General features: G+C 40.3%; 1 protein-coding gene across 2 annotated transcripts; it reads left to right on the top strand.

The window, feature by feature from the left end:
* Positions 1-110: 110 nt before the first annotated feature.
* CKAP2 (cytoskeleton associated protein 2) lies at positions 111-11,815 on the top strand. 2 transcript variants are annotated; one of them, XM_065678312.1, is made up of 9 exons: positions 111-243; positions 1,903-1,990; positions 4,486-4,561; positions 6,439-7,262; positions 8,137-8,311; positions 8,831-8,998; positions 9,511-9,583; positions 10,268-10,658; positions 11,527-11,815. In XM_065678312.1, the coding sequence occupies exons 1-9, from the start codon at positions 180-182 to the stop codon at positions 11,759-11,761; spliced, it is 2,094 nt and encodes a 697-aa protein (XP_065534384.1). In that variant the 5' UTR covers positions 111-179; the 3' UTR covers positions 11,762-11,815. The 2 variants fall into 2 exon arrangements, with proteins under 2 accessions (XP_065534384.1, XP_065534383.1); XM_065678311.1 differs by having other exon boundaries at positions 4,483-4,561.
* The last annotated feature ends 2,831 nt before the right edge of the window (positions 11,816-14,646 follow it).

Here is a 14,646-nt window from a genome sequence, read left to right as displayed (position 1 = left end):
GCCATCTTGCGGCCGCGGCGGGAGTACCCGCCCAACGGTCGCAGCCGCACGCGCCCGGTCGGTGTGCCCGCCCCCCCGCTCGCCATTGGCCAGTTCAAGCCCCGCGGCCGGCCCCGTCGGGAGGCGCGGTGAGGCGGTGGATTCAAACGGCCTCGCAACGACCGGCCTTGTACTGGGTGATGATGGCAGCGCGCTCGGTGCCCTGGCTGCCGGACAGCCGCAGGTCCGATCCGCTCTACCGAGGTAAGGCCGAGGGTAGGCACCGAGCCCCGCGGGATGGAGCGCCCTCCGGTTGCTGCCGGGGCTGTTCCCTCGTTGCCGCTCCGAGTAGCGCCGGGTGAGGCTGCGGCAGGGGCCGGTGGGAGAGGGGAGCTGGCCGCTGTCTGCGGTGAGAGGGAGGAGAGGGCGAGCGCCTCAGGAAGGGCCGGAGACCGGGTAGGCCTTAGTAGCGGCCGTCGTGACCGTGGTCTCAGAGCTGACCGGTGCGAGCGAGGCTACGAGACCTCAACCTCTTCTTGCAGGGCTGGGGCCGATGCTCGCCCCCAGGCAGGGGTTCTGGAGCGAAAGCCTTTCTTCACGATAAAAGGCACGTCTTAATCTAAGAGCATCTTATTGAAACAAGCAAATGCTCCGACATGCACTTGTGCTCTTCTGTTATTTTCTGACCGGTTTGGCTTCTGTAAGTTCAACAAGCTTAATTGCTTTGACCGGGCTTTGCTCTTTGAACTGGGCAGGCCTCGAATTTCAGAAGCAGAAGGTGCCCAGGAGGCTCTAGGATGCACACTGAGATTGCTGCTCTGCAGCGTCTCTTAGCAGGTACCCGCTGGTGTGCACCTCTTCAGAAGCAGGCCATGCATGCACCCTCTAGGGCTTCATGCAGCCTGGGCTTGGACAAAACATGAAAGATAATCAACACGTACAAAGAGATTCAAAAGGTGACTTCTGCCTGCCTAGAAGGGGCAGAAGTCGGGGTTTATATGTGAGTTTATTAGAGACTTCCACGGCTGTGTGAGCCTATGTTGGGGGGATGGTGCAATGCCATGAGTTCCTGAATACCATAAAGTAATTTTTGTTCTGAGTCAAAGATAATGCTCCAACTTCTTGCTCTCACATCCTACTGCATATCAAACTGTTGAGATTTGGAGTTTTAACTGTCTAGACTGTTTCTGTAGATGTTTGAGCTTGCTTTGGGTGGCAGGGCCGTCTTATCCCAGCTGCTTCCAGCAAGCCAAGGTCACAAACTCCCTACATGAATAAGAAATGTTCTCTGAAAAAGAACAACAGTATAGTCTTATGAAAGACGTAAGTCTCTAGTATGCTGTCAGCCACTGAAAACATGAGAAAGTATCCTGTTCTGGAATTGCCCTCTGTATTAAGACAGTGACAGCTGGCTTCAGACCTTTTCGGTATCATTTCCTGCTGTTACTAACACTGCTGTTGGTCCAACATTTGTGCAGATGCCAAGATCACTGTGGAAGAGAGTCGAATGATTTTGCAATGATCAGATTCAAGTGCATGGTGTTTTTCATGTGTGCTATACTTGCATTACAAGCAAAGTGTGCTTGCTGAACCAACAATGTGCAAAATACTGGTGAGGCATCCAGAAGGTAGAAGAGTGAGCCTGGACTTCTTCCCATCACAATTTCTTTTGGCTTAATACAGCAAACCAACCATCTCTTATAGCTGTGAAATTACATTCAACCACCCCTTGAATAGCCTTTCTTAAGAAATGAGAGAATGTGTAAGACATCATAAGATGTGACCATTAAACTTTCTTAATCCATAGTGTCTACATTTCATCATTTCTTGATAGGTTTCTAAATTTTTGAGAGACAAAATTTGGTATTACTAATATAACAGAAAATATAGTAAATCTTTATTCTTCTTTTTTAAACCCACTAGTACAAAGACGGCAAAAGGTTGAAGAATACCTGTCTAGAAAAAAGACCTTTTCTGGCGTTCCCATTCAAGAAAACGAAGCATCCATCAGGTAGTACTTCTACTATAGCTTACATTGCTTTAAAAAGGTCCATGGTTGGTGGGAAAGACACAAATAGTTCTTGCAGAGAACCTCAACCAAAAGGTGAGACCATGTGATGAGACTGGTGACAGCATGGATTTCCTAAAGTCCTTTTATTGTCAGCAAATACTAAAAGGTTTTAGCTAAATGTATAATAGATGCAATTAATGAAGTATATAATCTGTTCCTCCAGAAACTGTTTTCATATGGAGAGCTTTTTCTTCAGATGCTACTTTGCTGTTTGCTTCTATAGCAAGTGAGAGGAAACTGCCCCAAGCTGCACCAGGGGAGGTTCAGATTGGATATTATCAAAAATATCTTCGAAAGGGTTGTCAAGCAGTGGACCAGGCTGCCCAGTGAAGTGGTTTTAAATACCCTGAAGGTATTTAAAAGATGCGTATATGTGGCACTTAGGGATATGGTTTAGTGGTGGGCTTGGCAGTGCTACATTAGCAGTTGGACTCAATGATTTTTAAGGTCTTTTCCAACCTAAGCAATTCTATGATTCTGTAACTTTTGATCAGCTCCTGTAACATGTATTCTCTTATCATTGGTGACATGGTATGCAGATTGCTTTTTGCAGCGTTTCAAAGTCACTAATTATCTTTATTTTCACTAATGTACCTTCGTATTCAATTTGGCTGGCTTCCAGAGGATCATCTGATGGAAAGATACAGTTACTAACTTCATTGTTAATTTGCAGTCACATAGAATCATAGAATAGTTAGGGTTGGAAAGGACTTTAAGATCATCTAGGTCCAATCCCCCTACCATGGGTAGGGATGCCTCACACCAAACCATGTCACCCAAGGCTCTGTCCAACCCGGCCTTGAACACCGCCAAGGATGGAGCAGTCACAACTTCCTGGGCAACCCATTCCAGTGCCTCACCACCCTTACAGTAAAGAACTTCCTTATATCCAATCTAAGCTTCCTCTGGTTAAGTTTTAACCCTTTGCCCCTTGCCCTGGCACTACAGTCCCTAATGAATAGTCCCTCCCTAGCATCCCTATAGCCCCCCTTCGAATACTGGAAGGCTGCTATGAGGTCTCCACGCAGCCTTCTCTTCTCCAGGCTCAACAGCCCCAACTTCCTCAGCCTATCTTCATACGGGAGGTGCTCCAGTCCCCTGATCATCCTTGTGGCCCTCCTCAGGACTTGTACCAACAGTTCCATGTCCTTATGTTCAGGACACCAGAGCTGGACACAGTGCTCCAAGGGAGGAGTATTCTTGTTAACTCAGATTGGTGAATTAAGAAAGCATCATAGTTTCCAAACACAGATTAGAGAGGCAGATGTGTTTGTTTTGGTGTTCTTTAAAAGTATTGCAATGTGGCAGGGAAAGTGTACAAGTAGAATAATAAAACCAACTAATACAAAGAAATTCAAGATTTATGTTTCTTGAAAGATTCTTGTGATTCTTCCTTGACAGAATCAGTGCAATCAAGCTGCTCACTGGTAAATGCCTTTCCTTGGGCCCAGCTCAACTGCACCCAAAACAAGACCTGGCTATGTGTGAGCAGGTTGGCCTAGAGACACATGGTGCTCTCTCAGGGCTTGGATCTAGCAGAAGCTTACTTGAGGATGGGCTGAGCACTGCTTTCATGGATTATTATAGTTGAATAGCATGACTACACTCTGTATGACCACAGGGCCTAGGGGCTTTGAGCAACCTGGTCTAGTGGAAGGTGTCCCTGCCCACGGCAGGGGGTTTGGAACCAGATGATCTTTAATGAACAGTACGTGTTTTGAACTTCTCTTCCACCAGAGATCCACATTCCAGAGACACGTTTCATATAATGCATCATGAAGCATTTGAGAAAAAATACGGATTTGTAACTTTAAACTGAGGTGTTTTTCTTCTGAGCTGTCAATACATTTTCATAGTTGCTAGGAGACGATACTGGTCTTGGTGGTTTTGCTGCTCACTAAGTAGTCTGGTGCCAGCTCTGGTGCCTGACTACAGGTTTTGGAACCTGTCAGTGTAGTAGGAACTATGTATCCTCGTTCAGACTTGCCTCAAATGGCCTGGCTTCTGATGATGCAGTAGCTGAGCTTCAACTCATTGTGCTTTTCCTCCTTCCCCCTCAACTGCAGCATTTAGAAACTTGACCTTCTTAGCAGATGCACCAGGCCAGACAGGTTGGTGCTCATCCTTAAACATGAGAATGACACCTGCAGTAAATTGTCTATTCTCTTTTCCTTCCAGTTTGTTAGCCAGCTCTTTTATGGTGTAAGAAAGGATGTTTTTCACCCTGGGCCCTGATCAGTGATTGCTTAAGCATTTATTTTTTTTTCTGGAGGAAGAGTACAAGCTGAACAGAAATGCTTCAGTATGTTTTCAGCCTGCAGACTGCCACCCTGGGCCATGTGAACTCACTCTAAAGATACATTCATTTGTTACACTGCAGGGTGATTTAAGATGCCTTAGTTTTGTTTTGTTTTGTTTGCTTTTGCCCTAAGCAGTAGCAGAACAAGGAGAGCAACTAGCAATAAACTGCAAGACAAAATACAGCTCTCAACATCTCCGAAGACAGAAATGGTAAGTATTTGACTGATACTCCAATACTGATGGCACTCTGTTTCTGTGGCTATAACATTCCACTTGCTTAAACTGTATTTTGGCTATATGATTTCCAGCACATATAGTTTGCAGATGCAGAGGTGCAGTTTGTTTAAACTTTAGTCAAGGACTGCTTATGACATGCTTTTTAGAGAGGTGTCACATTACTGTATGTAGTGGATTACACTGATACTCAGTTTGTACCTTGCTGAAAATGGGTTAAGGAGGATACCATTATTGCTGAAATATGACTAAATTTTAACAACTTTTCTTGAGACTGTCAGAGCTTTTTGGATGTATTTTCAGTCTTTGAGGAAGTTATTTAAAAGACGAGCAAATTCTGTTTTACTCTGTTACTTACTGGTAAAAAGGCAGCCTAACAAAACTGTTGAATGTGTGGTGGTTCAGCTGTGATGCTGTCAAATGTAGTGTAATCAGGAGTAGATGCTAATACCTAATCAGAGATGAAAGGAATACTTTCCCTCTATCATTCTGTGTCACTTTTCCAGAGTTAAGATACACACGGTTGTGCTGCTTAGAAAAAAACAAAATACAGATTCTTCTCCAGACCTGCTTTCAAGGAAAGGTGACGGAGGGGGCAACCCCCACCACCCCCCAAAAAAAACCCCAACAAAACCCCCCCCAAAAACCACAAAACAAACAACAAAAAAACAAAACACAAAACCTGTGTTCATGTTAGATCGGTTTGAGTCTGGGCTCTAAAAGACTGGGAGAGACCTGGAGTCGTGTGAGGAAAAAAACAAAACACCTTAAGTTCAAAGGAATTTTAGAGATTTCCTGAAGGGAGACACTTTGGTCTGTTTTAATATCTCGTGATTTTTAAGTTGAGTTAAACTACATTGCTTCCTGGAATAACAGCTTTTGTACTTAAGCTTTAGTTATTGTCTTAGTCGAATCTAACATTTAAGCCTAAATGACAGACCAGGAAAGAAGATGCGGTGTAATTTTCTTACAGTGTGAGGGCATCTTCCTTATAGGAGAATAGTATCAGCTTCTGCAGACTTCCATGTGTCATTCATATTTATTTTTTTTTTTTCCCCCATGCTTTTTTGGATCTTTCAGTCTTTCATAAGCTGGTGCTTGGATAATGCTGAATTGGTTGCTGTAGAACATCATCCTTAGAGGAGAAGGCAAGGTTCCACTTCTCATGGCCTCTGGGCTAGGGTTACACTAAGAACATAGAGCTGAGAGTTTCAGGGAGTAGTAAGGCTGTATAAAATTCATGTGTCTATTCATAAGTACCGCATCCTACACCTCATTATTAAGAAAACTTCTTGCTCTTCTTGTAACATCCTAATGCCCTAACTGAAGGTTTTATTCACCTTATATTTATACACACACACATATATATATATGTACACACACACACCCCCCTTATTTATAAGTCTATCCACTGTAAGTAGTAGAGTGGTGCCGCCATTAAATGATGGACTAGGCAGACTGAGATACTACTTTTTTAACTATATGCAGCCCAAAGCAAATTTCTACTTTGACTCCTCTTAGAAGGTGATTTTGGCAGTTAAAAGACAGTAATCATTTAGAGAGTTTTGTTTCTATAAGAAGAGTGTAGCCCTCAGATTAGGCCTGCTTACTTTCAAGGCAGAGTTTAAACAATCCTTATTAGATTAATTTTTCTTTTAATGTGAATTCTACAATAATAGTTGACAAATATTCTACTCAATATATAGACACTACTTTTGTAGACACTTAGTGGCAAAGTGGCATTTACAGTTAATCACTTTAGTCCTGTAAATGAGTGAAAACCTCTTTGGAAACAAATAACATGCAGCATGAATGTACTTCTAACATGTCCATGGATATGCTTTTGATTTCAGGAAAATAAAGAGAATGCTAATGAACTGTCATGGGACCAATCAAGCGGACCCTCAGAAAAAAATGTTATTTTAAACTCTTCGACAGTCACACTGACAAATTCCAAACTGGGGACAAACTATATTCCTGAGGAACATGCTTCCAAGTCTGAAGTTACTGAAATAAAATCTCAGAATATGTCACTTACTAAGTGCTTCTTGAAAATAAAAAGCATAAAAGAGAAACGATTGCTGGCAGAAAAACAGAGTTCAAGTGTCAGCCTACCAAAGAAACCAGTGCTTGGTACATATCGTGGCAAAGTTATCCAGTCCAAGATAAACTCCTTCCGAAAAACACCAAAAAGTGAGGGGGGAAAGAATTCTTTGCCAGACAAGAAGCTGCTTCCTTCTGCCGCCAAACCAGCAGCAAGTTCTTTGTCCATGAGCACCTGTAGTGTAGCTCTGAAGACCAGCAAAGCCACAAATAACCGTAATTCTGTAAAACCGAATGGTGTCCTCCCTATCCAGAGCAAACCATCTGACAAAGCTGCTATGAACTCCCAGTCTGGTCTGAAGAAAAGGCAACTGACATCTGCTGTAGTACCAAAGAAAGTAACAGTCCAAAAAATGAACGGTGGAAGGGGACCGCAGCCACTGAAGGCTGCTTCTAACAGTTCTGACTGCAGAGTACTAGGAGTGAAGAACTGTGGAGATTGTTGTGAAGATGCAAGACTGGGAGTTCCAGCAAAAACAGTTTCTGTTGTTCCTGGTACAAAGTCGGGGCAGAATTCTAGAACAAATGGCAACAGAACATCTGTTCTGTTGAAAGAGTCAGCAGAAGAGAGAAGGTAACAGTTACTGTCATAGCTTGGTCTTTGGAGGTATCTAGATTCTCTTTCCAAGAATATCTATTTTGATCTATTTCTTGCTGTAAATGCACTGAAAAATAAAAAAAAATGGCGCCCAAGGGCAGCAAACTAAAACTGTAGACTTCGTATTGGAGAAATCAGGATTCAGACTTCTTGCAGCAGCTCTTCAGGCTTACAGCTTGTCCTGCATGGTTATAAATAGAAAACGTATATAGAGCAAGTTTAGGGACTGAGGGACAGCACTTGGCAATGACATTTTTCAGCTTGGTTGAATGCAGCTTAGATGATGGGGTGAAGATTCATGATCTAAAATTAATTTAATAGAGCTCCTTGTAGAAAGTCGCATTAACTAAAAACTGGTGGTCTAGAGGGATGGAGCTGAAATATATATGAAGACCAACTTACATTTATACATCAGTTTCACTGTTTAAAAGCTATGTGATGAGGTTGTTCTGGGCTCCCCATGCTTTGTCTCTTCAGAGACAGTTTCGAGTTGCTCTGATTTGAAGTGGATTAGGGAGGAGAAGTGGCACAGATGAATAAATTGGAAGCATTTTTTATTGTCCTCCCTTGAAGAAAAGGGTCTGTAGCCTAAGTCTTTTGTTGATGCTGGAAAGAGAGAGATTAAAATGTTCTGACCTGATAGATACCTAAAGCAGATAGCAATATGCGTGGTTCTGAAATTTCCATGCAGGTATAAATGGCAGCTGTATTCCTTTCATGATTAAAGGGAGAGGACTCAAGGACTATCTGGAGAGTATGTCTTGGTATAACTTAATCCTAGCTAGTGTCAGTCAATGTAAAAAAATGATAAAACATCTGTCACTTCAGTTAATAATATTCTTACATGCAGAGCTCGCCTGGATGAATGGAGAGCATCTAGAGGAAAAGTGATGAGGAGACCTCCAATACCTATGCTTCTGGGACCCCAGTTTAAAAGTGAAGAATCTGGTGATTCTCTAGAGCGTGTATTGCACAATGAAAAGGTCAACAAGACTCTCTCAGAATGTCTGCAGTTAACTGAACAGGTATTCAGTCCCTTGCCTACCAAGTTCCAGTGATGTAAGTTCTACCGGCATGCTGGACCTCTGAATCAGATACAGAGGACTAACTGTTCCTCAAGTTAAGCAATATCATAGTTTTTTGGTGACACCTGAAGACATTAGACCTCATGTAAGCTTCAGTAACTTGCTGAACTACCCAATAAGATCAGGCAATATGGTAACATAATAAAGTACAAAAGCTGTAATATGAGAGTACCTGTGAAGTAATTAATCTAAAACAAGCTTGCATTTGCAGAAACTTGCCTGGACATCTGAAAAAGCCTGGTTTAAGTAGTTCTGAAGATGTCTACGCTTTCTACCATCCCTTCTACTTAAAATAGTGTACAAATAATTCTCATTTGGAAGAACTAGTGAATCCTTACAAATGAGAATTCTTCTGCCAAAGAAAGAAAAATATACTTGTTTTCTAGCTCAAAACCAGCTAAAATAGAGCACCTCAAAATGTTCATTGCATTTAAATTTCTGTTCTTGTGTTGACTTTAGGAATGTCAAGGCGATGAAGTACGTGCCATGCTGAAATGTCTGACACAGAGCATTCCTGAGGCTAAAAAGCTTGCAAAGTATTGGATCTGCTGCATGCGTCTTGAACAGATGGGTCCTCTTGAAAAGCTTATTGCTGTCTATGAGGAGGCCATTTTGGCAGGAGCAGTGGTGAGCAGCTTGTCTTGAACTTTGAGATTAATGAATATAAATGCATAAAAGTGTGGTATATGAAATACAGCTACTCCTGATTTTAGTAAATCCTTTCATTTTAGAAGAAGAGCCATGTGACCTAGTTGAACATGAAAAATTAGATTTAGTTTGCTCTGTAACCACTGTAAATATTTACTACTTTCAAGGAGAAAGGTCATCAAAAAACCAAAATCAAAAAGATCATCAAAATACCATATGACCTAGAAGAAAGTAAGGACTGAGAGTTCTAGTTCTATACTTTATTACCAGCAAGATTTCAGGCCATTGAACACAGCCGTAGTGCACCCAATACAAAAAATATATGGATCGCTTTTGTTCCAACTTATGTCTAAACAGCATCAAATATGGTTTGTAACATGTATACTACATGGTCTATACTGCTTTCCCTGTAATACCTGTTATACCAAATAGGTTGAAATTATGATTAATTTTAGTGTTTTTTTCCTAAAACAATACCACTCTTTTCCCAGCCTAAAGACGAACTGCGAAACACACTAATAGAAACTATGAAAAATAACAAAAGCCTTTTTAAGTCTGAGGATGGTAAGTCCAAGTACTCCATTCTAGTTAAATGTTTGGCATGACAGGTAACACAAGCTATCTGTTAAAACTGTGCTTATAGTGTATTCTATTTCATGGACACTTCTCTGTGATATTTTATATTTACTTGTCTTTGAAAACAACATTGACCAATCCTTTTCAATTGTGGGCATGTTAAAAAGAGTAGCAGAGATGCTTTCACATTCACTTTCTGCTTAAATTCTATCAAAACAATGTTGTCTGCCCATCTTAGCCTGATAATCAAGAAGTAAATAAAACATTTTTGTAGGCTAAATACCAGTTGTTGCTTTGACACAAACTTCACTAACAGAGGCATGGTTGTGTTATGTCATAGAGTCGGTTAAAAGTGGCATATGTTCTGATTTTGGAGGCAAAGTAGCTATGTACACTCCTGTTGAATATAACATAACCTGACAAGCATTTGATAACAGAAACTGACTGAAATACTTGTTCAGACCTGATGTGTTGAGAATGACTCATCAGGATTTACTCAGCTTGAGTTTTCAGGTTGCATTATTAGTAACTTACATTGCTGTGGCTCTGACTCAAAGCATACTTAACTGTCATTCTCATGTAGAGCTTTAAGATTTCATAGATGTCTAAAACATTAATTTTTCTTTAGTTGTAACTAATCACAGCTGTACTTATCCAATATTTCAATTTTAGGGGGAACTGTGATAGACCTTCATTTAAGCAAGGTAGTGGAAGTCAGCAAGGAACAAAATCCATCTGTAGAGCAGGTTCAGAAGGCCTGCAAGGATATCTGCTCTGATGATGGCCAAAAAGCAGAGAGTGATGACAAGAAAACAGAGATTAGCAGTGAAGTGAACAAAAAAGAAATGGATTTAGACTTGAAACCAAGGGAAGAGATCTTGCCAAAAAAGAATAAAAAGCACAAGACTAAAGAACGTGCGAAAAAGAAAGGAAAATCTGAAGCAGAAGAGAAGCATGAGGATAAGGTAAAAGATACAGTCCAAGCAGTTAATACTCCTGAGAAGGAGAATGACACATCTTCTATAATGAGATGCAATCCACCTACCACTCCGTACTTGGAAAGGTAAGATTACTTCAGGTAACTATGGAAAATTTGCAGTGTCTGGGGCAACAGACACTTTGTCCTCTTGAAACAGGGAGGCACTGCATCTATGAACACCTGGTTAAAAGCTGTCAAGAATTTAAGGGTTTGGGTTTTTTTTTTTTTTTAGGATTTTCTTCTTCCTTCAGGGTGAAGTCTTTTTTAAAAATAAATTCCTCCTTTTTCAAGCTATTTTGCTATTTGAATGACTCGCTATAGAATAATCCAACCCCTGTGGCAGAGACATAAATTCCAGTATTAGAATCCCCTCCCACAGGAAACATGGCGGTAGCAGTTCTACACTAAGATAGGTAAAAGTAAAGGTGACTCCAGTCCTCCCCTGTTCAAATGTAGATGTGGTTATATGTCATATAACATAGAAATGAACAAGATGTAACTGTCCTGTAATGATTCTTAATTGTATCTTGAGGTAAAAATCTCGGTAGTAATCTCAGGACAAAACAGATGATATCTGAATTCTTTTTTTGCCACAAAATTTCTTCTAAGACTGCAGACTTAAAGTTGTGCTCAGCTTGGGCATCTGCTATAGATGGACTTCCATCAGCTGTCTGCTATCCCTCATAGCAGGAAGAATAGTTTCCCCCTGCCGGAATAGGAGGCAATCTTCCTTTTGAAACTCGTTTCAGGATGTTTCCCTGAAAATATTTTTCCCGAGAAGAGTGTATATGTTTTAACTGTATGATTGGGAAAGAGCCTGTTTCCTTTGGCTATGGAAATGGGCTAAATGGGAATCACAATTTGCTGTTTGTAGCACCTGCTAGATGCAACAGATATAGTTTATATGATGGTGTGCCTATGTTCAGTGATGATTTCTTTTTCTTTTCCCAAGTGTGAAGATGCACCATGAGGAAAATGACCCCAGCGCTAAAGACCTGAAAATTGTAACCCCTCTGCGATATTCTCAGCGCATTCGAGAGAAGATGTGCAAGCTGTCATATACAGTTGGAGATCAAGATCCATGTGCCTCTTCATTTGAACAGCTGGGAGAACTGGAATCAAAAGCCACTGCATTTATCCACAAAGAGAGCAATGTGATTGAAGAGACAAGTGCTGAAGTAGAGTGAAAAGCAGCATTAATGCTACATGGGGGTTAAAGATTGATCCTTTTTAAGAAGGGGGTGGGGGGTGGGGTGGTGTTTGTTTTTAGCATCTTTGAGGGGAGCTACCTAAAACTTGAGTAGATCACTTAAGATGAAGTTATACTCCTAGAGTCACAAAACTTTGGAACTTACAAATTTCTGCCTTTTCAAAATCTTGGCAAATCTGGTCTGGTTTAGTACTCATAAACATCAGTGTTTTCATGTTAAATATGCTTCATTAAATACTGAATTAAGGACTAGGCATAACGCTTCACATAACAGGTCATAGTATATTGCTAATACCTACTGTTTCCCTATTGCAATTCATATATACATTTTTTTTTTTAGTGTTACACAATCCAACTTTTAGCTTAAAAAACAGTAATAACATAGTCATTCCAATAGGGCAATGTCTACTACAACAACATTTAGTTTTGAAAACTGAAACCAGCTTTAGTAAGGTGTACACTAAATTTAAACTGTATTGCTTAGCTAAGGTCTGATACACTAATTACTATGTGTCTGTTCTAACGATGGTTTTGCATTAGTCTGTAATACGGTAGACTTATTAAACTAATCAACTGAATTGTATTTGTTCTTTATTTATGGGCTTTAGGCTGGAAACTAATGGCTATAGAATACGGCTATAGGCCTAAGACTGGAATTCTGAACATTATTTTAGTCTGTTCTTAAGTGAACTGTCAGACCAGAATGTGAAATTTTTCATATTCTGCAGATCCTGAGTGTTTTCATAACTTCAGTATGCAGCATTTACATGAACTGTAGCTTAAATCCTAGCTGAACATTCAGATTGCAGTGTTACACAGATCTCAGTCTTATGGCTAGCTAGAATATTCTATTTGCAGAAGAACAAGCTCTTTGCATATAACAGGATGCATCTGACAAGAAAACAAAGTGTAAGTTTACTATTGGACTGTGAGAATCCTAATCACTGAAACGTTAGTCCAAGCATCCACTTGCAGTACTAGAAGGAGTAACACATTGAATGTGTCCAGTTCAGAACATGGTCTAATCAGGGCCTTCTGGTTCTCTGTTGTGGAAGACTTAACTCTGCATTTTCTGGTTCATGTGCTGATCAGGGCTTGTGATTTAAACGTAGCTGGTAACTCAATACCACAGAGCTGCACAGCCCTTTCCCTCCTCACTGGGTGGGATGGGGAGGAGAATTGAAAAAATGTAAAATCCATGGGATCAGATAAGAATAGTTTAATAACTAAAGTACAATATAATACTGTAAATAATAAGGGAAATAATAGGGGGAGAGAATATGCAACTAAAAGGGGAAAGTATAAAACCAATAAACACAAGTGAAGCACAATACAGCTGCTCACCACCTGCTGATTGATACCCAGCTGGACCTGAGCAGGGGTTGGTCCCTTCCAGGTAACTCCCTCTGGTTTATACACTAGGCATGACATGCTGTTGCATGGAATACCCAAAACATGAAGGCAAGACAGCAAGACCAAAGGCTAAGTCAGCAACTTGTTTGTTGGTATAAGGAATGACAAAATGAGTAGGAACTGTAAGATCTTAAATACAGCTAGGAAGGATTAGTATTATATGTTCAAGTCTTAATTATTTTAAAATCTAATATTATCAGTCATGTATGGAAAAATACTTGAAGGGTATATATTATATTCCAACATGAGTGCACTGCAAAGCTGCAGTACATACATTGTAAGTCATAAGATTTGTGCTGGAATTAAACTTTAATTTTAAAATCAAAACTTTTAGGTGTTGCATATATGTTACATAGGACAGTGTTTTCTTCCCCAGAATATGGTGAAGCAAGTTATTTTCATCATTTAATTTTTAGAGAGAATGTTAGATTTTTTTCTTCTGAATAAATTTAGCTCACCAAAATTTGCATGCATGTGGAATTGAAGAGTAGAGGGACCCTCTGTTGAGAATGAGCTATGTTGGCAGAAGCGTGAAGAAGCTTTCATGTAATTTTCACTGCTTGGTTCAGTGGTGCTGTCATACCTCTGCAATACCAATTTATCACAAATGTTTGCTAAAGGTATTAACTCTTGGACCTGTTCTTTAACTTATCAGGCAATGTTGTGGCTGGTGGAAGCTCAAATAGAAAGAAAATAGGGAAAGTATCCAAATATAAGTGCAGTATTTGTGATTTAGTAATTTAGAATGCTCTGTATTATAGGAAAGTTCATATGGAAAATCATTAGTATGCTAATCCATAGATCAGCCTACTAAATCCGCTGTCATCTGTGTTCAGATTGCAGGGTTTTCTTGTGCACTTCCCACCAATGTAACATTTTGATGCTTCCCATATTCAATTTAGTTCCAAAGTGGCCTTATAGCTCTGTCAAAAACAAAACCAACTGAAAAACATCTCCTGTTTTTCTATGTTCTGGGACACTACAAAGAAATAATGCATTTTCTTTGCTTCAGGGACACGTTTTCAACAGGCTGTTGTGGAAACAATCTAGTCCGGGCATAATTCTAGCTTTTAGAGTCCATGTGAGATTTCAGATGAGGAAAATTAAGTCACAGTGGCCAAGACATCACCTATGGGTACATTACAGCACAGACTGGCTCAAGCTATATTGAGTTTATTTTTCAAAACATGTTACCATTCTGAAAATGTTATTGAAACGCAGTGGCTGAAAGCTCAGATTTACCTACAGTAAGTGAAGTTAGGCTTGCCAGTATTTGTAATCTAAATTGTTGTTAATAGTTGTGGTTATGAAATTATTTCAGTCTTTTCTGTATCACAAAACTGAGGGTGTAAAACGCATAGACAACTTTTTTACCTAGAACACTTGCTAATGACTAAGTAAGTCTAGATATCAAATGTATTTGGAGTTGGTAAGAGAATTGCAGAAATG

Source organism: Lathamus discolor, chromosome 4 (assembly GCF_037157495.1).
Source record: "Lathamus discolor isolate bLatDis1 chromosome 4, bLatDis1.hap1, whole genome shotgun sequence".
NCBI lineage: Eukaryota > Metazoa > Chordata > Aves > Psittaciformes > Psittacidae > Lathamus > Lathamus discolor.
Note: the sequence above shows the minus strand (reverse complement) of the source record. Positions and strands in the feature narration are given on the sequence as shown.